A 22,921-nucleotide genomic window follows, 5' to 3' on the forward strand; every position below is an offset into this window, starting at 1 on the left:
TGAATAGTCCATGACTGTAAATTTTAAATGAATTTACTTTTTTACTTACTTTATTATTAAAACTGAAATTGTGCTTACATTATATTAAATTAGTGTTAAAAAAATAATTCCTATACGATTCAGACTAATAACAATACCAATAGTCACATCAAGAATGACTAAAAGTTTACACATACACATATTTTTAGGACCGACGGATGCTAGAGACTAGCGATTCTAAAAAACAAACATACTATATTACAAATAGTCGAAAGAAGTATATCACAAAACAAAATAGAGCAAACGAGATTTTGTAGAGCAGAAAGGCACTAGAAATCACTATATTTGGCTACTCTGGAACTATGCCGAAAATCAAAGAAAACATAAGACTGGTAAATGATTTGAATGTGATCGCATTGACCGTCATCCTAATTTTGTTTGATTTTCCTCATAGTTAAGCTAGTTATTAGGAGGTTGCTTTTATAGGTACAAAAATTGATCCCGATGTTTCGTTAGCCATTCCTCCACTTGTCGATAATTTTTCTTCATCCAATCGACGTTGCCCTTGACCCTTTCGATAGCGCTATTGAATGCTGTATTCGTCGTACTTATGTTCATTTTCACGCTATCTCTAAACCTTTCAAGCTAAAAAAAAACAAAACAGTATTATCTTTTCTAATTCCGTTTAATTGCTAAGTAACCTCTTCTAACTGAAATTCCGTAGTCATGTGCACAGACAAGGATTGAACCATCTTGCCTAAAATATTGAATCCATCTCCGTAGCTGAAACGTTACAAAAAGTCGATGAGTACACAGTTTGGTTGCAATTAAATTTAAAGGTCGAAATCAAACTCACTGAGTTAACATATCGTTCCAATGTTTCCGAATAAAATCGAAAGCGATCTGCACACCTTCTTTATTTTTGGCCACCGATTCAAATACTCGATCAGCGTCTTGAATCCTGATACTATAACCATCAATTAGTTTATCCAAATATCTGCAAATAAGTCCGGGGTTAAGGAATTCATATTCGCCGATTAATAAGCACTACCTCTAAGAACTGACTCTAGATATGAAAATGTGGTTGAATAAGTTAGGTTAGTGCTTGAAGTGGGAATGTAACAAGGCAAATTGTGGGTTAAAAGCAGAGGGTGACTTGCAAAGAATAATTAACCAATCTGTTGCAGAAGTATTACCTAGACAGTAACCATTTTAATTTGGTACATCCTAAAGCGTCCATAAGAACATTTTTCTCTGTGGGGGACGAAGTGGACAAGAACTTTTCGTACGCAAAGTCCCATTCAATATCCGATCCTTCTCTTATTGCTGTACAGTAAACGACCGAGCGCAAATTTGGCAGAACGCTAAAACCCCCAACTTTTGTCTTTTTAAAGTTTCATATCACAACTAGCTTACGGTCTTTTATTGATCATCCAGTTTCTGAATAGTGATCTGGAATCGTGAACGCATCGAGATTCGGGACTTCTACAAGACCATTCCAAAACGGTTTGACGAATTCTTCGAGTCAAATAATCGTCCACGCTATCTTCAAAGTCCACTAGGTGATATGCGGTCTTGAACACGGTTTTATGATACTCCTGAAATTTGTTGTAAGAAAGATTTTATAAAAAATATTTAATCTCCAACTTGCTTCGAATAATCCGAAAACAGGCGTGTCGTGTAGAATGTCACTGAGGAATTTCAATTTTCCGAACGCTACCGCAGTTGGTACGAACATTATATCTTCATCTTGGATTCCCATCCTAATTACAGAAATCAATGTGTAGTGAAGACCAATTTGGCTTTAAGCGTGTAAACCTACTTAGCAATCATTCTCAAAGGGATATCATAATCCAATTGATTGGCCCTAGCCAAGTCCATCGAATCGCTAATCAACTGCGCCCATGTTAAAGGTGTAAACTCCATCAAATTGTCGATTAATTGCCTCCAATTGTGCTCGTCGTAGTTCACAATGTAGTATCCTTAAAGAGAATAAGCTCAAACTCAACCGTTTCAAAGTTTTAAGGTACAACCTGTTTGGTTTATGTTCAGTAGATACCATTCTCCGATAGGACCAACTTCTGCTTTAATTTCCGGTTCGCCCTTCATCCAAAAGCGCGGTTTCGTTGAGTAATAATCAGAGGCGATACTCGAAGTGAAGGAAATGGGAATCCACCAGTGTGATTTTTCTGAACGGTTTGAGTTAGTCAGTAGGAAGCGTTTCTGAACAATAGTCAGGACGTTGCGAGTATAATCAGCTGCTACGTTAATAACCGGAAATCCGGCTTGTTCGGTCCAAGTGTCCATAATTTGCTTGACATTCTCATTTTTGGACAAAACACCTCGCATCTGAGCCTCTTCGGTAAGACTGGCAAATAAATCGTTACGGTCAGCATTGGCGTACTTGAATTTTTCCAAATATTTAATCAGTCCCTGTTTGAAAGGGTCTTCCCCCAGAAAATGGTTCATCATTCTTATTATACACGCCCCTGAAATCTTAATTGTAATAACCCTGTTTTACCGCAGACAATTTGTACCTTTAGCGTAGGAAATTTCATCAAAAGCCTGCTTAATCTGTTGACTGTTTTGCACTGGAAAACTGATAGGTCGTGACGATTCTAAAGCGTCAAAAGACATGGCACGTTCAATTTCACTCGGTAAAAATTCTTCGTTGATTTTCCAACTGGGCTCAGCCTATCAAATTGATTAATAACGGTGCTGAAAAGTGACAGGGTAGGCAACTTACGTGGTTCACGCCCAAATATTGCAGGTAAGTGGCAAAACCTTCTTTCAGCCACAGGTCGTTCCACCATTTTGGTGTTACTAGATTGCCAAACCATTGATGGGCAATTTCGTGCGAAAGTACCGTAGCAACGGTTCTCATATCCTCTACTGTTGAACTGAAGTTGTCAAATAATAAACTGCTTTCTCTAAAATTGTTTAACATCAGAAAGAATTTTTTTTAAAGTAATTACGTTTACCTAAAAGTTATTAGCCCCCAGTTTTCCATTGCGCTGAATCCAAACTCGGGAACTGCCACAATATCAATTTTTGGCAAAGGAAATTGAGTGCTTTTAGAAAAAAAATGTGGGTTATCCCAATAAAGTTTTTTAAAAAAAAAATAACAAACCTAAAGTAGTCTTCAAAATAGTGCAAAATGCTCGGGGCAATTTTGGCTGCGTAATCAGTTTGGATTAAGTACTCTCTTCTAGCCCAGATTTTAATCATCCGATCCGGAGACTGAAGCTGCGTTAAGTCACTGATTATAAAAGCCACCAAATACGTGGACATTTCAGGGGTATCAGGATAGTCATCCCAGAACCACGGCCCTTGTGGTGTCCTAGAGATTCACTCCCTTCAAACCAAACCACTAAATCAACCCACAAAAACTTACTGAAACCGTTCACTTTTACGCAACGGCATGTTCGATAAGGATGACATATTGGCGGGTCGGGCAAGCCGAATTTTAAACTTTGCCTTAAACGAAGGATCGTCAAAACAAGGGAAAGCCCTACGAGCGTCAGTGGGGGAAAACTGGGTACTGGCGGCGAACCTAACTTCATCATTCGATACGGTGTAGTGACTCTTGTAAAACCCTTGCAATTGGCTGTTTAGCTCTCCTTGATACTCCAAAGTCAACACGTACTCTTCCCCTTTTTTTAAGTTGTCCCCCAGCTCTATTCGGTAACGCTCTCCTTCGATATAATCTTGTGATTTGATTGGGATGGTGTCTGCAACATTGCGGATATTTTAGTCTGGAAAGGGCGTTGAAGGGATTTAAAACAGTTAGGGGAAGGTTTTTTTTTCAGCATGGAAGAGAGGGCTGATTAGATAGATAAATGAGAAGATTTAAGTCATTTGTAGAACCTTATGTAACCTTTAAGATATACTTTCAAAATGGTTCTAGAGGCCTCTGGCAATTTGAAACAGTTATGTGAACATTTAAGACACTTGTAGAAGACTCTGACACTTTTTAGAAAGTTCTCAGTATTATTTAAAGGTTTCTGACACTCAAAATGGTTCCAGAGGCCTCTGAAATTTAAAACAGTTTTGTAAAGGAGTGAAGGTTTAATGGTATATTAACCAACTGTCAAATTATGACATCGTGCACCGCCCTCTGTACAAGAAAGCCAAGAAGGTGCATGTCAAAAATTCCAATATGGCCGAAATATGGGATTGACAGTTTGCATTTATTTGTATTGTGGAAATTGAGTTTTTGGATGATTAAATTAATTTTTAAAGTTTAAAGTCAAGACTTGGGATTACTTGCCAAAGTAATTTTTGTTTGCTATTATATATTGTTGTTTATATGTTTATTGTTCTAGTGAAAGTGTAGTTTGTGTTCATTTTATTGTGTTATCACTATTGTTATTGTTCCTTCATTGTTCTATAATTTGTTGTTGGTTTTTTAACTTAAATTCTATTGCCTCTACAATATGCCGTCACACTTGTTGTTTGCCAAATTGTAAAAGCAATTTGGAGAAAGGCCCAAAAGTGTCCTTTCCTTTCCAAAAGACCCTGCTCGAACCCAACAGGGGTTGAAAGCTTTGAACTGGAATGATTTTACTCCAACACAATACTCAGTGGTAAGTACAATATGCCTTTCTCATTCAGTAAACTTATTGCCTCTTACATACATAAGTGAGTTAAATTTTGAGGCCGCCTGCATTTTGAGAGCAACAAAGGTTTACTCTGAAGAAACAGGACAGCTTTTAGAAGTTTCATTGGCACATTTACATTTTAAAAGAAAGGTCTTGGTAATAATATAAAACCCATTTACCAGTTTTGCTTACCTAGATTCAAGGATTTCCAAATTTTCTTTGATTGAGCAGTTTTTACATTAGTTTGTTGTACTTTCTAAGACAAAGGGTTCTAACCAAACTTGCTTTGGCTGGACTTTATGGGATATAAAAAGCCATATCTATACATATCTGGATCAGGAATGAAGCGTTCTTTGATTTTTCACTCACAACTTCTAATCAACTACACGAAAAAAAAAAAAAAAACATATTTTCTACTGCATCTGCATAGGTTTGTGTACAAAAAAAAAATCGCTAACGCCGCCATTAAAAGCGACATTTTAGGCTTTCTTGTACAGAGGGCGGTGCATCGTGACGTCAAATTCGCTTGGCACACTTGATGGTGAGTCAAAATGACATGCATGCACAGCCTACTTTATCATTAATACTCACGAAACGCCATCTTAGAGTTTATTTCGAAAAGTATCAACTTTTTACATTACAAACTTATAACCTAATTTTAGGCGGGAAACAAAAGACAAAGTGTTAAAAAACTTGACTTTTCGCTTTTTGAGTCAAATTTTTGACCACCTTGTATCATCACAACCCACTGTCAGAACCAACTTGTCTAAACAGAAAAAAACCAAGAAAAATCCGTTTTCTGGTATGCGAAAATTACAATTGTTTTAGGTATTGCAATTGTCAAATTCCACATATAAAATAGATGACATTATACATAAAATATGTCTAGAATTTGTCGTAGGATCCAAAAATATGCAAAAACATATCGATTTTGTTGTTATGAATGTGGACAAATTCAGCCCAGAACGACTGAATAAGACAAACGAAAACCAATAAAATAATTTTGTTTTATTAGGACACCCTGTAACTAAGTGAGTGGAATAGTCGAGAGTTGTATGACATTTACTGGTACAGTACTACAAATTTATTCTGAATTTTTGTGGAAATTGGCGACTTGATGACCCTTGATGACTTGTAGATCTTGATGATCTACAAGACACTTGTAGAGGACTCTGACACTTTTTAGAAAGTTCTCAGTATTATTTAAAGGTCTCTGACATTCAAAATGGTTCCGGAGGCCTCTGGCAAATTTAAAACAGTTTTGTAAAGGAGTGAAGGTTTAATGTCCGTTTCCCCAACATTGGCTAAGTTGAGTTTAACGACAGCTTAGATAAGTTTAGTGTAGACTGCGTTATTTTGCACCTGATCGGTTTGAACCTTAACCAGAAATATAACTTAGCTTTAATTGTATTTAAAATTGCCTTGGAAGTGTCAGGAAAACGAGCATAAGACACTTGTAGAGGACTCTGACACTTTTTAGAGCATTTAAAGGTTTCTGACATTCTCAAAATGGTTCTAGAGGCCTGTGGCAAATTTAAAACAGTTATGTGAAGGTTTAAGCTACTTGTAGAGGACTCTGACACTTTTTAGACACTCTCACACTCTCAAAATGGTTTTAGAAGCTTATCAGTAGCATTTAAAAGTTTCTGACACTTTCAAAATGATTTCAGAGGCCTGTGGCAACTTAAAACAGTTTTATGAAGGTTTAAGACACTTAGTAGAGGACTTACCATTAGAATTTTCCGTTTTTTTAACAATCACTGAATCTTTATTAATATCGATTCTGTTTACGTGAAAGATGATACTGCTGGTGTCTTCTGCTACACGTAAGGTTATCATTTCCATGCCGTGGGTTGTCGAGTTTTGGAAATCTGGTTGGATTTGTATTCTGTAAGTATAATAAACCGTCAGTTTAAAATCAAAATTCATGCGGAAAGGTTTGATTATCTCAAACTTAAACGTAACATTGGCCGTAAACTCCAGATTTTAAAAGGCAACGTCCTTTGAATTTATAAAATTATCCAAAACAAATATTTCCGTTAACTGGCAACATATTATGCAATATCGAGTTTATCTTGGATTATCTCCAAGATTTATATCTTCCAAAGGTGTTCGATGCCGTCAATCATGCCCCGACTGTATTAAACCGAAACATGGTATATTTCTAATTCAGGAACTTCCGGTGATAATTTGATCGGACGAACAAAACAATCTGATTCATGTTGAACACGATCAGATATATAAAATATATAAATAAAACTTTACCCAGTTTCTATTTTTAAGAGATTATTCAATGTTTGAGTATTGTATGTGTAAATACCAGTCGGGGTTACATAAACTAAACTAGAGTTTGAATATAATAAATTTACGGTTTAATTCCTCCCGATAGTGTATATAATAAATCCTAATTTTAATGTCAAATCTGAGTGAATAAAAAATTATCAATTGCCCCCTGTAAAATGGCAACCAGCCTGTCTGAAGCATACAGGGGTGCTACCTTAAGTTAACAACCGTAAATCAAAATTAGCATTGCAGTCAGGTTTTTAATTCACTTCCACATGTATGACTCACCGATCATCCAGTCAATCAACAATTAAAATTTCTGTCATAACCAAAAATACAATTTGGCAAAGGAAGAAGCTCACGTATTTAAAACATTAAAAATGACCATACCATCATGCAAAACATAATAATAGAACTGTATTTGCATAGTTGACGTGACTATTTACAATACTGCTTGTAATGTTAGCCTTATTTTAGGTTCCAATTAGTCAATTTGTTCATACAATACGGTTTATGACAATTGCCAGACGGTGGGAGGATGATTTGCGCCATTTACAAGAACCTCAACCGTTTCGATAACCTTCAGTGTGGTTTAACCTTACCAAATAGTGTATATAACAGATAAAGTGAGTCACCCAAAAATTGCCAACCTGTTTAATGTTTAAATTATGATGTGAATCACTTTTGAGGTTTCTAATTCTTAAAATCTGCTTAGTTCAAATATTTGAATGATTAATTGTCGCGACAAAGTCCAAACTTGGCGTTTTCCACTAAAAATTCTGTAATGGATAGACAGTTACGTTCCTGCACCCTTAAACCTGGAAATATCACCACTCCTATTATTGTTTTGAAGGTTGTAAAGGGTGGTCTTGACCTTTTTTATGTAAATGTCACTCCCTTTGGTAAAACCCCTAAAATTTGATGCAATCCTAATTAAATTTTATGCGCTCAAGAGAATGGGACACTCCTCTAATCATTTGTTCAGTAATTAATAGTTGAAACAATTTGATAACCATGAGCAATATGCTAGAAAAAGAGTAAAAATAGACTATAAAATTTTGGATAAAACTAGAAAGAGTGTTTGAGAAAGATTCAGACTTTCTGAGGTGTCTGAGATCCAATAACAAAATTACTGACCAAAACAGGCCAGGGGCCGAATTCTTGAATGCAGGGAACGGAATTCTCAAGAGAAGTTTTGATAGAAGAAGAATTCCTATTACATTCTACAGGTCTTGATAATTCCCTTCCTTCGTTTCAAGAATCAGGACTCTAAAACTTACACATATCGTAACGGTTTGATGCTCCTGGGTAATCTTTCGCTGACTTCAGCAATTTGGCTACTTTCCGCATTGGCGCTGTCCTTTCGAACCAACGAGGCCAAAGCCGTCCCTGAATTCCGGCCCTCAGCTCCACAGTCGCGGGGAACGAGGAAGAACACCACCAGGCCTACCAAGACGGCCAAAAGAACCGCTCCAATCGCCATTAGGACGCACAGTGACCTGGACACCACCACATTCTTGCCGGGTGGTTGGTTTACCGTGTATTTCTTCTGGTGGGAGTTGTTTTCGAGGTCCGCCGAGGTTGGGACACCTGTAAACATTAAAAATTCAGTCAAGTGAAGAGCATTTTTTATGTGCAAGGTCAAAATGCAGGTTTGGTGAACCAAAAACAAAAGAAAAAAGTTATATGGAATGGAATATGTCCAGCTATTGGCCATTACCCTTAAAATGTCAATGTCACGTGAGCTTTCAACCAATAAAAGCCAACAATTTCCGATCACCAATTTGAAATTGCCTCTACGAACAGACCTGATATAATTTTTTTTTATTATCCCTATTTAACAGACTAGATCAATTTACGCTTCGTAATTAGTCCGAGTTTTAATCATTTTTATAAATAGCGACTTTGGTCATCAAGTCGCCAATTTCCACATAAATTCAGAATAAATTTGTTATACTGTACCAGTAAATGGCATACAACTCTCGACCATTCCACCCACTTAGTTACAGGGTGTCCTAAATAAAACAAAATTATGTGATTGGTTTTCGTTGGTCTTCAGTCGTTCTGGGTTACATTAATAAGAACCAATCGATCTAATCGATGTTTTTGCATTTTTGGATCTTACGACAAATTCTAGACATTTTTTATGTATAATGTCATACCTATATCTGTCTGTATCTGTTTCTCGGAAATATCCATTTTTCTTGGTTTTTATGTTTTTTCCTGTTACATACAGGGTGGTCAAAAATTGAACTCAAAAAACGAAATTTAAAAGGTGCAAAAAGTTCAGTTTTTTAACACTTTGTCTTTTGTTCCCCGCCTAAAATTAGGTTATAAGTTTGTAATGTAAAAATTTGATACTTTTCGAAATAAACTCTAAGATGGCGTTTCGTGAGTATTAATGGTAAAGTAGGCTGTGCATGCATGTCATTTTGACTCACCATCAAGTGTGCCAAGCGAATTTGACGTCACGATGACATAATTTGACAGTTGTTTAATATACTATTTTGTTCAATTACGTCATTGTGACGTCAAGTTTGCCACACATGCACCGCCTACTTTGCTGCTATTCAATTTTTGAAATAAGTATACAATACAAACTTGCCCTAATTTTAGAGAGGAAAGAAAATAAAATTATAAAAATAAAATCCAATTAAAAAAACTTGATTTTTTGCACTTTTCAACATTCATTTTTTGACCCCCTTCACACCTGTATACAGGGTGTTTGAGGTTTTAATACACAAACGTAAACCAAGTTTGGACTATATCTCTGTCTTTCCTACATCATTGAATGAGACAACTTTTTGCCCTACAGGGTGTTTTTTCCCCTTTCAAGTTCAATTTAGAAACTTTATTGCTTTTTTTAATTTTATCTGTACACACTTTTTGAGAAAATTACAGATTTTTCAGAAAAAACAACCCAATTTCTCTTCCTATAACCACCATTACATATACCAAAAATGCAATTTGCTTGAAAACGGTTACAGATACGGAAGAAATAAATGATACAAAAAAGTTTCTAAATTGAATAAGAATTTTGAAGTTTGAGTGTTTTTGAACGTTTGGGGGCCTAAAACTAAAAGAAAATTAAATTTTTATAGCAAACTATCGTTATGTTAAACCTGAAACACCCTATATAATACAATCTTAACTGAAGTGATCTATTTCATATATTAACGTAATGAAAACAAGGCTCTGTCACCCATATTCTATTGTGTTTTATGGTTATAGCTCTGCATCATAAAAAAAGGTCAAGGAGACTTTATTCGTTTAAGTACCAATAAACTACAACAAAAGTACCTTGATTGTAGTATCCGACCATGTTAAAATGCACTAAATCAGTCCGAATAGACCCAATATGTTGACACACCTCAAAAACTAACCCGGATAATTTGTTACTCTCATTTTCGTTTTTGATTACTTTGAAAAATTTGGAAACGATCCGCTGTTGTCTGGATCGGTGTTTCCCAGCGGCGTCGCGACGGCCAACTGGACGTTCGGATTGTTTGCGCTCTCTGACAATTTTGCCAAAAAAAATCGGTCCGAAGATTGAGGGCGTGTGGTTTATGATTTGTTTCCTGATCAAAATTGTATAAATTTGTCTTAGACGGAGTGTTGAAAAGTTAATTTTTCCTGATTGAAAACCTACGGACTAATCACAAGCAACTCACCCATCACCACAACTTAGATTAAGGTTTTTTGGTATAAATATGCCTTTTGTTGTGCATTGGAAGCATCCTAAAAAATTAGGATAAAAAACACTACAAAATGAGCCAAAACTGGACTCATGTTACCGAGATATTAAATTGAAAAAAAAAATCACTTTTTCAAAAATCTTCTTAACTTGATTTTCGTAATCGATTGAACACTCATTAATTTTTCTAGAAAAAGCAATAAACAGTGGGCGGAAAATGTTTATTCTGCCGACTTTTCATTTATTTTCGTTAATTATTTACCCAGCAACCTACAAGATACACACATTCGAAGAGGAGTTTACACGTAAAAATTGCACAATACAAAATGAAGAAATTGCTTTTAAGGTTAAGAAGGTGAAACAGGATGGACTCTTCACTTGGAGAGCGGCAAAGTGTTTACACAAAAGTCTGTTAATTGTCGGCTGGTTAATTATAGACGTAAACATCCTCCAAAGCCCATCTGACACAACTTCTAAAGTTGTGCGAGTGCAACACTTCCGTGTTTATTTCATTCGTATAACGTCTCTATTGTAAAATGCAAGAAAGGAAACGCTTCTGGTATATTTTGTATTGGAATTGCCAACGAACCTTGTTTTCAGTTCGGCAATTTGGGAACATTCCAATCCAGAAATTACACACCACTAAAAACGACCTGAACTATCTGGATTTATGGTTGGACTGCAATATGGATGCATTAATAGCGCGTTGAGTAATTTATGTTTATATAGATGCGTTTAAGTGTAAAGTTGATTGCTGAAAAGGTAATGACGTCACTCTTTGATTATTTAAAACATTACCAATGAAGAAGAGCCTCAGTCTACTCACATTCCTTTTTAATCTTCTCTGTATGGATAATTATTTGGAAATTTCGATTTCAAAAAAACTCTTGGTCAATCAATTCCCGATCCCCGGCTAATTTTATCAGAAAAATCTAATCCAATCTAAACAAAAACCGCGTTGTAAGCCCCGATAAAAATAGCGAATAAAAAGTATGCCAATGCCAAAGAAAAGTTATAAAATGCTACCAGATGGCTTTGAGGAGGAGGTTACTTCATTAGCTACATCATTAAGGTGTATAAAAGTTTCTGCCAAAATTCAGGAAATTTTTGTTTAACCATGTTGGCTTGAAGATTTATTGTGGAAAAATTACAAAAAGTTGACATTATTATTATATAAATAATTGTGCATCAGTGAAACATGTTTTGCATATTGGGGAGATAACTGAATTTCTGACTGAAATTAGGGTAGTTTTTACTTACTAGAATAATCGATTTTGCCCACCATACTCGACACTAAAACTGTCCAAATTCACTAGAAAAAAGTTCAACAAGATTCATGCAAATCAAATGGGTTTAGACCATGTTGGTACTATTGACTTTTCACACCACCGGTATGTGAGTGTGTTAGACCGCGTACAAGATTGCGTGAAGTACTAACACTAAAACGCGCTACCGCATCTGTACACTTCAATGAAAATTAACACGTTTCATTTAAATAAATAAAGCAAACGTCGACTCAATACAGATTCAATTTACAAACAAACAGTGCACGCGGTTAATAATGTGACAAACACCAATTAGCGGTTTAGGACCAGGAACACTCGACTTGGTGGACAATGTCCAGTTGAAATAGGAAAAATTATGCGGAATTTAAATCACCTTAAATTCTAATTTGGTGGCCGCTGCCCACCAGGTCGTTTGCCATTTGCGGCGTGGGACCAAAAAACCGGTACCTTGGGTTCTGTTTTATGTAATTTGAACCACGACATTATGTTATATGCACTTCAACTCCAAATGATGATATTCTTCTTAATCAATGTGTGTGTCAAAAAAAAAATTAATATAGAAACAAACGTTGTAGTTGGTGATTACGTCATCGTGTACACCATCATTTTAAACTATTTCAATCATGTCATTTCAATTATATACAGGGTTAGCCATCCAAACCGTTCATTAAAAGTTCCAATATTAATAGAAATTTGATGAGTGTTATGTTTTAAAAATATTTTCATCTTTCTGTCAAAGTTGTTGTCAACTTGCTTGTTTTAATTGGAACACCCTGTATGACCTGTATGTCATTTTTCTAACGTCAATATTTCGTAAACTGCTCAGCAAAATCATTTGAAATCGATAGGACTATTCAAAAATACCGTAATATAGAGGGTGTTTCATTTAAAATAAGCAAGTTGACTTGCTGTTTGGGTGGCTAAAAAACTGATGAAACACCCTGTATATTGTTTCTTTTTTGTTTTCTACAACGAATTCTAGACATATATCGTATCCGTTTGTGATATTTAACATTTTATTTTATACTTTCTGAAATAAATTAACACCTATACTACACATACGCGTAAAATAGTTTTGCTTGAATAGCACCAAAGTAGGCGGTGAATGTGTTGCAAACTTGACGTCACGATGACGTAATTGAACAAAATAATGTATTGACCAACTGTCAAATTACGTCATAGTGACGGCAATTTCGCTCGGCATACTTGATGGCGAGTCAAAATGATTTGCATGCACAGCCTACTTTACCATTAATACTCACGAAACCCCATCTTAGATGTTTGTGGGGTAAAAAATCGCTTATTATAGTGTTTACTTAAAAAAAGTATCAATTTTATACATAAATAACTTTAAGTACAAAGTTGCCCTAAAGATAATTATAAAAATTGGGGGTGTTCCATTTAAAAAACTTGACTATTTACAATTTTTAAATTTAATTTTTTTGAGGTTACTTTTTGACCACCCCGTATATTAATTTTGCCTTTTTTTTGCACTCACTGGTCGAACCAACCTTGTTTAACACGACAAAAACCAAGAAAAAAACATTTTCTGATATGCAAAAATTACAATTGTTTTAGGTATTGAAAAAGGTAAAATTTCATATAAGATGCTAAATATCTCAGAAACAAACACAGATGATATTATACATAAAAAATGTCTAGAATTTGTAGTAGAATGCAAAAATATACAGAGTGTTTAATTTAAAATAAGCGAGTTGGTGTCTACTACCAAATTTTCAGAATTATAGTCATTACGGATTTTCTATAACGGATCGCGGCCATGAATAATAGAACAGTCTTATCACACACACACAACACCGCGTTAAGTTGCGAAATTACTAAAAAACATTACAATCGAAAATCAAGCACATTCTAAGCCAGTATCCACAGATCACAAGATCAGTGCGAGAGTAAATGTATCCTTATCTTACGCATCAACACCTGATAAGGAGAAAACGCTTTTTGATCCTCTTTGAGTTGTTGTAGGTGATAAAAATTCCAGATCCGTACTTTTAAGAGATTTTCAACAAAAGTTAATGCTAATAAGGTTTTCATCCGGTGGTTGAGTCAATTGTTTAAGAAAATTGGCTTGAAGCAATTTCCGTTTTTTGTGTCGAATTTCGTGCAGGAATTCCGCCTTAATACCGGCCTGTTTGAAGCCGTTTTAGCGCCTGAACAAAAGCAAGAAATGCACTTACCGATGCATTTTTTTCGTGCCCAATGCTTTACTGAGTAACCAAAAAATTTGCAACACAGAGAGAACTCTTTAAGAGTCCAGTTTACCATAAAATATATGCTGGTAAGTAAGTAAAATATTTCATAGTCACATTCTACTTTATAGCTTTATGTAACCTGTTTTAAACGACTTTCTGCACAATAATGGTCATTTCATAAAGCTATAAAATGCAATGTTGTTTGTTTGCTTTGTCGTAAATAATCTTGACATTTAGGTGACGGAAAGAGTACACAAAACACCACCCTATTCACAAATAATACCGTAAAGGACCAACCTTAGTCCTAGTTGCCTTTAAGATTCAGGTCATTTTGTCGTTTAATCGGAGTTAAAAATAAAAGCGCGCCCTAGAAAGGGATGTGGAACACAAAGCCGAACCCACCCAATTCAGACACACTTTCCTACGTTTTGTGTCAGCAAATATCGGATTACCGAAAAATAAAAGCTTTCCCTCTAATCGGACAAGTTCAGGAAGTGACCTGAAATCTTTCTTTGATTTGCACCAACACCCTTAAAAATACAGTAAATTGCACACAATTAACATACAATTAGTAGTGATACTAGACTATATAGATAATAGGAAATGTGTTCTAAATGACTTCACTGGTTATAAATTAAAAAAAAATTTGGTTATGTGTCTACCACCATATAAGGATGTACTGACAATTGATTTATTGCAGTCGACCTATACGGTTTAATTAGCGCTTAATATTCAAGTCCAGTACTGCAATTGTTATAAATAAATTACGCTCACAACGTTCATTCAATTATTATTTCGGTATTGTAGATATGGTAGAGGTTCCTTTTTTGTTATAATCAAAGAGCGGAAAAGTGCACTTTGATTTATTTTATTATAATAAATAAAACCACCAACCTTAACTATCTACATGCACAGTGAAGGATTTACTGATGGTTGAGAAACTTTATTGCTGGCAATAAATAACAAGGACTGTAATCTGGAAAACTCATTAGACCCAGCTACTAAAAACTGAAAATTGTCAACATCATTGTTTTTTAGCTGCTTGAGGCGTAAAATGTTTTGGATTCTAGCAACTGACGATAGTCTAATGTTCTCCAGGAACTTTAGAAAAAATTTATGGTTTATTTATTCAAATTTTTTAATGTACAGTTGAGTCACTTTCCTTTCTTTGTTAAGTTATATGTGACATTGAAACCCACACTCAAAAAATTTCAACTTACATTCCCAAAGCTCAGAGTGGAAAGTAAAATATGTCCTACCTTTCTTGAATACCATCCTTAGTAAAAAAAACACACACACAAAGAACGTATTCAAAAGAAAAGCACACCGCAACTACTGATCTATTTACTAATTTGTTGTGTTGTGGTGAATTTCAAAAGCACGGTATAACATATTTCCTGTTTGCACTACAGGAAATGTTACACCATAACAAAGTTAGCCCTAAGGTTATGTCCTAACCCATGTTACCAATCAATTAATTCGGATTAAATTGGAAAATTTCAGTCACCTCTTTGATGGTGTTTTTCTGGTTGTCACCCCTTTACTCTAAATTGAAATTTATGTAGGCGCCACCTGATAACTGGTGGATGTTTAGACTTCTCAAAGTTCTGTTTCAGTAATCAGGCATATAGTTCCCACATAACTCATTCAGGGATGGAAAAAATCCACTAAAACTTTGTGATTTTCAACAACAAAACACCACGTCCAATGAAACTGTTCCATAAATATAGTAGCATCCACCCACCGAGATTTCAAAACGAATCATTGGTCGAAGTGTCATCTTCAGAGAGGCTAATTAGGTGACATCCTGTCTGAACAGTCTCTGAAATCTCGGCCTCCCTAATTACTTTAGCACAAAATTTTCGTTTAGTGATCTTCGCTGACTTGATTAGTTTACACATACACACACACGCAACATGAACTTGTCCCCATTGACCGTCAAGATGGAATTTGAAAGTTTACCCCGTGAAGATGAGTTGTATTATCACGACCACGAACCCGCTAACCATCAGTGGGTGTCCTACGTTCAACCCCAAGTAAACGCTTTCTACACCGATCACCTGGTGGAGAACTTTGAGTACTTACAGCAGGTATGCTGCAATTATTGGAGTTTGCAAGCGCAAACATGTCACCAGTACCACGAAGAGGAGTTCCATAAAGAAAGTCCGAGTGAACCAAAAATTACAGGACAACTTATTGGAGTTAAAAGGTCATTTAAGGGTAAGTGGACCACCCATTAAGTTTAGGGTGTGGAACTGAAGGGGATTACCACAGTAATCCACTAGGTTTAAATACTTCCTGATCTAGGGATTAGTGTTAAGAAAGTTTGCAGAAAAAATTATATATTTTACTCTATCATCATTTTTCTTGATGATCGATAATGCAATTTTTTTTTATATTGGACATTAGCCACTTACCATATGATAATGGAATGAATCCACTCGATCTAAATGGGTTAAGGCTATCGTCGTAGCAGGATTTGTGTGTCCAATTTAAACGAATGGCGCAAACACACCCAAAAGCGCTTCTCCTCTGCAACCTGCAATAAAATTAACGTCGTCTGAAACTTTTTTGAAATATGGCATTCGATCACGCTATATACATTATATGTCACCTATTTTCCAGAAAAAAAGCTTTTTTTATTAGACAAAAATTTTCTAAACTAGGTGTAACTTAAGCTCCAACGTATACATTTGGCAACGGACGTGTGATACTTTACAAGAAAACATCTGTTACTTTGGGGCAAAGTCAAAATACCTTTACGTTGTTTTTACAAGGGACTAATTTATGCGTTTTCGGTGCCTTTAGAAAAATATTGGGGGTCGTAATGCGATACGTTTAAGCGGTATAAATTAGTCAGCACGATTTACGCTCTCAAAAACACCTGAAACTTATATTAAATTGCTACACTTAAAATTGTCCACACCAGATGTTGTTTCTCTTACTTCTCGTGCCAATTAAGAAAATTGCTACACAATGCCCACTAGTCGGCTATAAACTGTTTGATGTTCCGTTACACTTGGTTAGCCAGATTTCATCTTTCAGATTTAAAAGAACAAAGCAACGAAAATAAGCCTAGAAAAGAGAGAACGGCCTTCACCAAAAAGCAAATAAAAGAACTGGAACGGGAGTTTTTGAGTTCCAACTATCTGACCAGATTGAGAAGGTACGAAATTGCCGTGGCCTTAGACTTAACCGAACGACAGGTAAGTGCAAATAAAACATTGCAAAGGTAAACTAAAAACCATTTTTAGGTCAAAGTGTGGTTCCAAAACAGGAGAATGAAGTGGAAAAGGTCAAGAACAGTGGAAAATTAATAAAATGTCAATAATTTAATCATTAAAATTTTTATTATAGAAATTTCAATTTGCTTTTAATTTGCCAGACCTTTTGGTTTGGCTGGGCAGTAAATTAATCAGAGGATTCCCCTTTGTCCTGACCAACTCCCTGGCGATTTTCTTCACACTTGTGGAGTCAAGTTTTAGAGGTTTCTTCTTGACAATTCCCCGTTTTAAAACTGTTGATTTAGCTTTTTTAGGGAGGCGCAATCGGTTAGTTTGAGTTTGCTCCTGCTTCACATCTGGCACTTTGGTCATGATGGATTTAACAGATTCCAAAGATTTACCCAAAACTGTTTTTTTCAATTTGATTACGGGTTTTTTCTTAAGATTTAGATTTTCAAATATATTATCTGTGCTTGGTACTGTTTCTTTAGGTCTGACACTCATTTGAGTTTGGGCTTGTTTGATTTGCTTCAGAACTGTCTTGTCTGCATCTGTAGGAACCAAATTGCATTGAATTCCCAAGTTCCTGAGTTTAACTAGTTTTGATTTGAATTTTTTGACTGTCACTTTAGTTTTCTGAGCCACAGCCGTTTCATTACTACTCTTATTGCGTGTGTGTTTCTGTTTTCCCCTTCTTGTCTTCACTGTGGTGTGTTGCAAGTTACTACTTTTTCCTAGGAATAATCCTTTGGGTCGTTTTTCATTAGGAACAAATTCAGCTGAAATTCATTAGATTAGTGTCTTTTAATTGATAGTTGCAAAAATAAAAACTTACTGACAATTCTCTTTTTAAACATTACATAGTTATTCATTGTGTCTGCAGCTATTTTAGCTACTTCAGGATTAGCAAACTCTACATAGCCATATCCTTTGCTTCTGCCGCTTACACGCGACCTACACACTTTTACATTGGTAACTTTACCAAATTGTTGAAAGTAGTTCTTCATTTCATCCTCAAAGAACCCATGGGGGAGGTGTCCAATGTAAATTAAACCGCGCTGTTCAGCTAACTTTAGTTTGTAGGCTTTTTGTTTGGTTTTCACAGTCACAGTGCCATCCTAGTGATATAAAGTTTCGGTTAAAGAATTTCTGGAGTGGTGTGGTTGGTTAGTAATACCTGGAGAGCCTTTTTGATTTTTTTTGTTTCCTTAGAAACTTTACGTTGCTGTGATTTCTCTAGTGCTAGAGTGTCAGGGAGTGCCTGCGTTTTTAGGGCTGGTGTTTCCTTAAATCATCCACAAAAAATAAGTTTAGTTAGGTTAGGTTATAATAAAAGAGGTTTCTTACCGGTTTCTCAGTTTTAACTTCTTTGCTGAAGCTGGGTTTCAACGAAACTTTGACCGGTCGTCGCGTTTTAGCCATTTTTATCACTGAATATTGTTAAATTGCAGTAAAAAACGTGTACAACTTCAAAATTTGAGCAATTTTCGCCACCATCAAAACACAAAATCCACGTGCCAAACTGTCAAAGAGACTGCGTCATGTCAAACTGTCAAATTTACGATTAGAAGACCCTAACCTAACCTACACTAGTTCGATTGTTCTCTCTCACTCTCGGCTTAAAAAGCGGGTGCAAAGGAAAGGAAAAAATGCTTATCTATGAGCCTATTAACGACATTCGGGTATTAGGCCAAATTTAACAACAGAAAGCGATAAAAATTACATGAGACTGAGAGAGACTCATATAACATATGACGAATTATCAACCAGCTTCTGTTGATAAAAAAATAACATCCCAGAAATAATCCAATTATTCACTTTTTTGCCTCAGTAGCGGTTTTGATCTACACCGCAGTTTCCAGTAAACGTTTCGACTTAAAGGAGCTTCAGTAAAAATTTAGTTTTAAATCGTATTCCTGTTTTCGGCCCTAAAATGAGAGTCCTGCAGGCAGCTAAAAGCACTCTTGCCAAGTTCAACAAGTTTCAGCAGACTGCTAACTTTGCCAGTTTGTCCCAAGTTAAACCGGAGACTTCCCCTAATATTCTGTATTCAGGGGTAAGTAACTTAATATTATGTAGAGCAATTTATTGGAAATGTTTCATTTTATAGCCTGTGCCAATATAGTAGATACAAAGAAAAATAACAATAGCTTGTACAGATAAAGTTTTAGGAAAATTCAAAACTACCTGCAATAAATAAACCACAACATTCATTTTAAATTATCTTTTTAAGGTCAGCTGCGCAAAAAGATTAAAAATTTGGTGTAATTTACCTTTACAGGTCTAGTTAAACCAGTATTAGTACCTTTATATCTAGGTATGGGTAAATTACACTTGATAAATGCATTTGGCAGGAGGGTATAACAAAATATGATAATCTCAGCTTGATAAGGTTTCTACTGGGTACTACTGGATTACAGATAGTATAGGCCACATTCCTTTTCACGCTCTATGGAGCGAGCAGAGCCTTTTTGACGTCACAATGACGTAATTTGACAATTGGTCAAATTATGGTTTTGCCAAATTACGTCATCGTGACGTCAAAAACGCTCTGCTCGCTCCATGGATGTTGAAAACGAATGCGGCCATTGTGTTTCCCTGGATTCTGTGTACAAAACCTTGAATCTTTTAAAACCAATTAAGTTTTTGAGCCTTCAAATTGAACTTTAGTTGCTTGAATTAACTGAATTGAGTCTGTTTTTCTTTCAGATATTTATCAACAATGAGTGGCATAAATCGGAATCCGGATTAACTTTCCCCACTATAAACCCCTCAAATAAACAAATTATCACTGAGGTGCAAAGGGGTGGCAAGGCTGATATCGGTATATTAAATAAGATATAATATCAAATTACGTAAAATTACAGTTTTAATATGTTTGACTAGATAAAGCTGTTAAAGCAGCCAATGAGGCCTTCAGACTTGGTTCACCATGGAGAACCTTGGATGCTTCAGAAAGGGGCAGACTTCTCTACAAATTGGCTGATTTAATCGAACGAGATGCTACTTATCTAGCCGTAAGTAACAAAGTATTTGCTATATAATTATTATTATCAAACCGAATCAACATATTGAACAATATTTTTAATAAATTCAGCCATGCGATGTGTATACACTAAAATAAGAGATAACATTATATTTTTAGATTATTATTGTGTGACAAACATTTTAATATTCTGTATCCATGTGCAGAGTTTAGAAACATTAGATAATGGAAAACCGTTCATCCATTCCTACCCCGTCGATCTGGCTTTGTCCATTAAAACCTTTCGTTACATGGCGGGATGGGCGGACAAAGACCACGGCAAAAGTTTACCAGTAGATGGCCCTTACATGGCCTATACTAGACACGAACCAGTAGGAATATGCGGTCAGATTACTCCCTGGAATTTCCCTTTGTTGATGACCTCCTGGAAATTGGCACCGGCCTTGGCAATGGGTAATTCACCTCCGTGTCATCAGTTCCTTGAAGGGTTGTCAACAAATTTTTAATAGGCAACACTGTGGTACTCAAACCGGCGGAACAGACTCCTCTTACATCCCTCTATGTTGCCGAACTGATCAAGGAAGCTGGATTTCCTCCAGGGGTGGTCAATGTCGTTCCTGGGTTTGGAGACGCCGGCGCCGCTATTGTTGCCAACCAGAACGTACGTTTTTTTTTAAATATCGTGTTTGTATTCTATACCCACGTATACAACTCGTGTAAGATCAAGGACAAACCTTGACGATGAGACGTGAGAATCCTCTTAAATTCAAAGTCCCTATATTAAAAAAAAAAATTACGTAAACTGGGAATCGCGCGCGTTTACATTGTATTTTTGGCAAAGTCACCGCACTATAAATCAAAACAAGAATAACTTATGTAGGTAGACAAGGTTGCTTTCACCGGATCAACTGAAGTCGGTAAACTAATTCAGCAAAACTCAGGGGTTGGTAATCTGAAGAGAGTTACTTTGGAGTTGGGCGGCAAGAGTCCCAACATCATCTTGGCGGATGTTGACATTGAAAAGGCGGTTGAAGCCGCCCATTCTGCTGTATACTTCAATCAAGGTTAAGTTTTGAAACCACTTTGAATCACTACAATATCAAATTAAAAAAACAGGTCAAGTGTGCTGCGCTGGTTCTCGTACCTTTGTGCAAGAATCGATTTACGACGAGTTTGTGGAGCGTTCCATCGAAAGGGCTAAGAAACGGGTGGTTGGAGACCCTTTCCATCCTGATACTGAACAAGGTCCTCAGGTAAACTCCAGTCAGACAAAGTTAATTTTTTTGTTAACTTGTGATTTTTCAGATTGACGAAGATCAATTTAACAAAATCCTGAGTTTGATCAAGGAAGGTGAAAAACAAGGGGCTAAACTGGTTTACGGAGGTCAAAAACACAGTGACGAAGGATATTACGTGCAACCTACAGTTTTTGCTGACGTGGAAGACCACCACATTGTAGCAACGGAAGAAGTGAGTGTTCAGTCTAATTTTTCTAGTTTGGCTAATAATTGGTTGTTCTAGATCTTTGGACCTGTGCAACAGCTAATGAAATTCAAAGATTTAGATGAAATTCTTGTGCGCGCCAACTCATCCAACTACGGTTTAGCCGCCGCCGTTTTCTCCAGAGACATCGACAAAGTCAATTACCTAGTTCAAGGCCTTAAAGCCGGCACAGTCTGGGTTAATTGCTACAACGTTTTCTCGCCTCAAGCACCATTTGGAGGTATTTAGTTTAAAAATTATTTACCAGCTACAGAAGTAACTCTTCAATCGGATTTTTAGGTTTTAAAGATTCTGGACACGGAAGAGAACTGGGCGAGTACGGTATCAAACAGTACTCAGAAGTGAAAACTGTAATTACTTCACTGTTGCAGAAAAATTCGTAAATTACATTTTTTTTATAACTAAGTTTAAGGGTGTGAATGTTGTTGGGTTTTATTGTTGATCTGTAAATGTGTTTAAAACTTTTTCAATTAAATGCTGCTTGTAAACTTTTGTTTTTTTCTAGAGTAAAGTGAGTTTAAAGTAATTAAATACATACAGGTGTGGTAAATCCAAAACCGACCATAGGAAAACCGTGTAACGGACAGAGAAACGTACATTATTGCATGCGCGGGACTAAGACAAAAAACAAAAAAAATATCAAGTAGGCCATATTTTCAGCGCGCTGTTGCCAACGCCAATACCGTCGACAAAATTAATTCAATAATTCGTTTGACAACAGCGCCCTGAAAATATGGCCTACTTGATATTTTTTTTCGTTTTCTGTCTTAGTCCCGCGCATGCAATAATGTACGTTTCTCTGTCCGTTACACGGTTTTCCTATGGTCGGTTTTGGATTTACCACACCTGTATGAAATTGAGTTATCTAACTAATATATACTATATAGCCGGTTTCATAACGTCCTGCGCCTTCCGGTTCCTAGCCTCCAGCCTCTTCTGTCTTCCCAGTCCCCTGGTTGCAGGGTGCGTTCCGACCTTCTTCCTCTTTTCTGTCGGCGTCCATTTAAAACCAGCTTGTTCATCAATTTCCAGAAGACTCTGTAATTTTCTGAGAACTTTTCCCTTTTCGTGAATCGGGGTAATCCATGCTTCTTTCCATTTAGAGGGAATTCTTTCCCCGTTAATATATCTGGTGAATATCTAAGTAATCAA

General features: G+C 36.1%; 4 protein-coding genes across 6 annotated transcripts; 2 read left to right on the top strand and 2 right to left on the bottom strand.

Moving 5' to 3' along the window:
- Nucleotides 1-32: 32 nt before the first annotated feature.
- On the bottom strand, nucleotides 33-12,146 carry LOC145735486 (aminopeptidase N-like). Of its 2 annotated transcripts, none has more exons than XM_081989402.1 (16): nucleotides 11,818-12,146; nucleotides 8,144-8,453; nucleotides 6,311-6,468; nucleotides 3,374-3,710; nucleotides 3,110-3,319; nucleotides 2,961-3,050; nucleotides 2,726-2,909; nucleotides 2,517-2,673; nucleotides 2,013-2,468; nucleotides 1,802-1,961; nucleotides 1,631-1,742; nucleotides 1,396-1,577; nucleotides 1,176-1,343; nucleotides 836-976; nucleotides 681-762; nucleotides 33-624 (listed from the first exon to the last, which is right to left on the bottom strand). In XM_081989402.1, exons 1-16 carry the CDS (start codon nucleotides 11,840-11,842, stop codon nucleotides 460-462), a joined length of 2,937 nt encoding a protein of 978 aa, XP_081845528.1. In that variant the 5' UTR covers nucleotides 11,843-12,146; the 3' UTR covers nucleotides 33-459. The 2 variants fall into 2 exon arrangements, with proteins under 2 accessions (XP_081845528.1, XP_081845529.1); XM_081989403.1 differs by lacking the exon at nucleotides 11,818-12,146 and adding an exon at nucleotides 10,164-10,356.
- A 1,437-nt stretch (nucleotides 12,147-13,583) lies between these two features.
- LOC145735496 (uncharacterized) lies at nucleotides 13,584-17,422 on the top strand. 2 transcript variants are annotated; one of them, XM_081989419.1, is made up of 4 exons: nucleotides 13,584-14,142; nucleotides 14,294-16,276; nucleotides 17,102-17,262; nucleotides 17,311-17,422. In XM_081989419.1, the coding sequence occupies exons 2-4, from the start codon at nucleotides 15,973-15,975 to the stop codon at nucleotides 17,371-17,373; spliced, it is 528 nt and encodes a 175-aa protein (XP_081845545.1). In that variant the 5' UTR covers nucleotides 13,584-14,142; nucleotides 14,294-15,972; the 3' UTR covers nucleotides 17,374-17,422. The 2 variants fall into 2 exon arrangements, with proteins under 2 accessions (XP_081845545.1, XP_081845544.1); XM_081989418.1 differs by lacking the exon at nucleotides 13,584-14,142 and having other exon boundaries at nucleotides 14,152-16,276.
- LOC145735491 (uncharacterized) lies at nucleotides 17,388-18,818 on the bottom strand. Its single transcript, XM_081989411.1, has 4 exons — nucleotides 18,628-18,818; nucleotides 18,458-18,565; nucleotides 18,116-18,398; nucleotides 17,388-18,059 (listed from the first exon to the last, which is right to left on the bottom strand). The coding sequence occupies exons 1-4, from the start codon at nucleotides 18,700-18,702 to the stop codon at nucleotides 17,419-17,421; spliced, it is 1,107 nt and encodes a 368-aa protein (XP_081845537.1). The 5' UTR covers nucleotides 18,703-18,818; the 3' UTR covers nucleotides 17,388-17,418.
- A 242-nt stretch (nucleotides 18,819-19,060) lies between these two features.
- Aldh (Aldehyde dehydrogenase) lies at nucleotides 19,061-22,257 on the top strand. The gene is made up of 10 exons (XM_081989409.1): nucleotides 19,061-19,336; nucleotides 19,990-20,104; nucleotides 20,167-20,297; nucleotides 20,473-20,719; nucleotides 20,776-20,927; nucleotides 21,147-21,330; nucleotides 21,383-21,519; nucleotides 21,572-21,736; nucleotides 21,788-21,989; nucleotides 22,049-22,257. The coding sequence occupies exons 1-10, from the start codon at nucleotides 19,214-19,216 to the stop codon at nucleotides 22,150-22,152; spliced, it is 1,560 nt and encodes a 519-aa protein (XP_081845535.1). The 5' UTR covers nucleotides 19,061-19,213; the 3' UTR covers nucleotides 22,153-22,257.
- The last annotated feature ends 664 nt before the right edge of the window (nucleotides 22,258-22,921 follow it).

This window comes from Ips typographus, linkage group LG11, assembly GCF_016097725.1.
Source record: "Ips typographus isolate SLU linkage group LG11, UJ_Ityp_2.0, whole genome shotgun sequence".
Classification (NCBI taxonomy): Eukaryota; Metazoa; Arthropoda; class Insecta; order Coleoptera; family Curculionidae; genus Ips; species Ips typographus.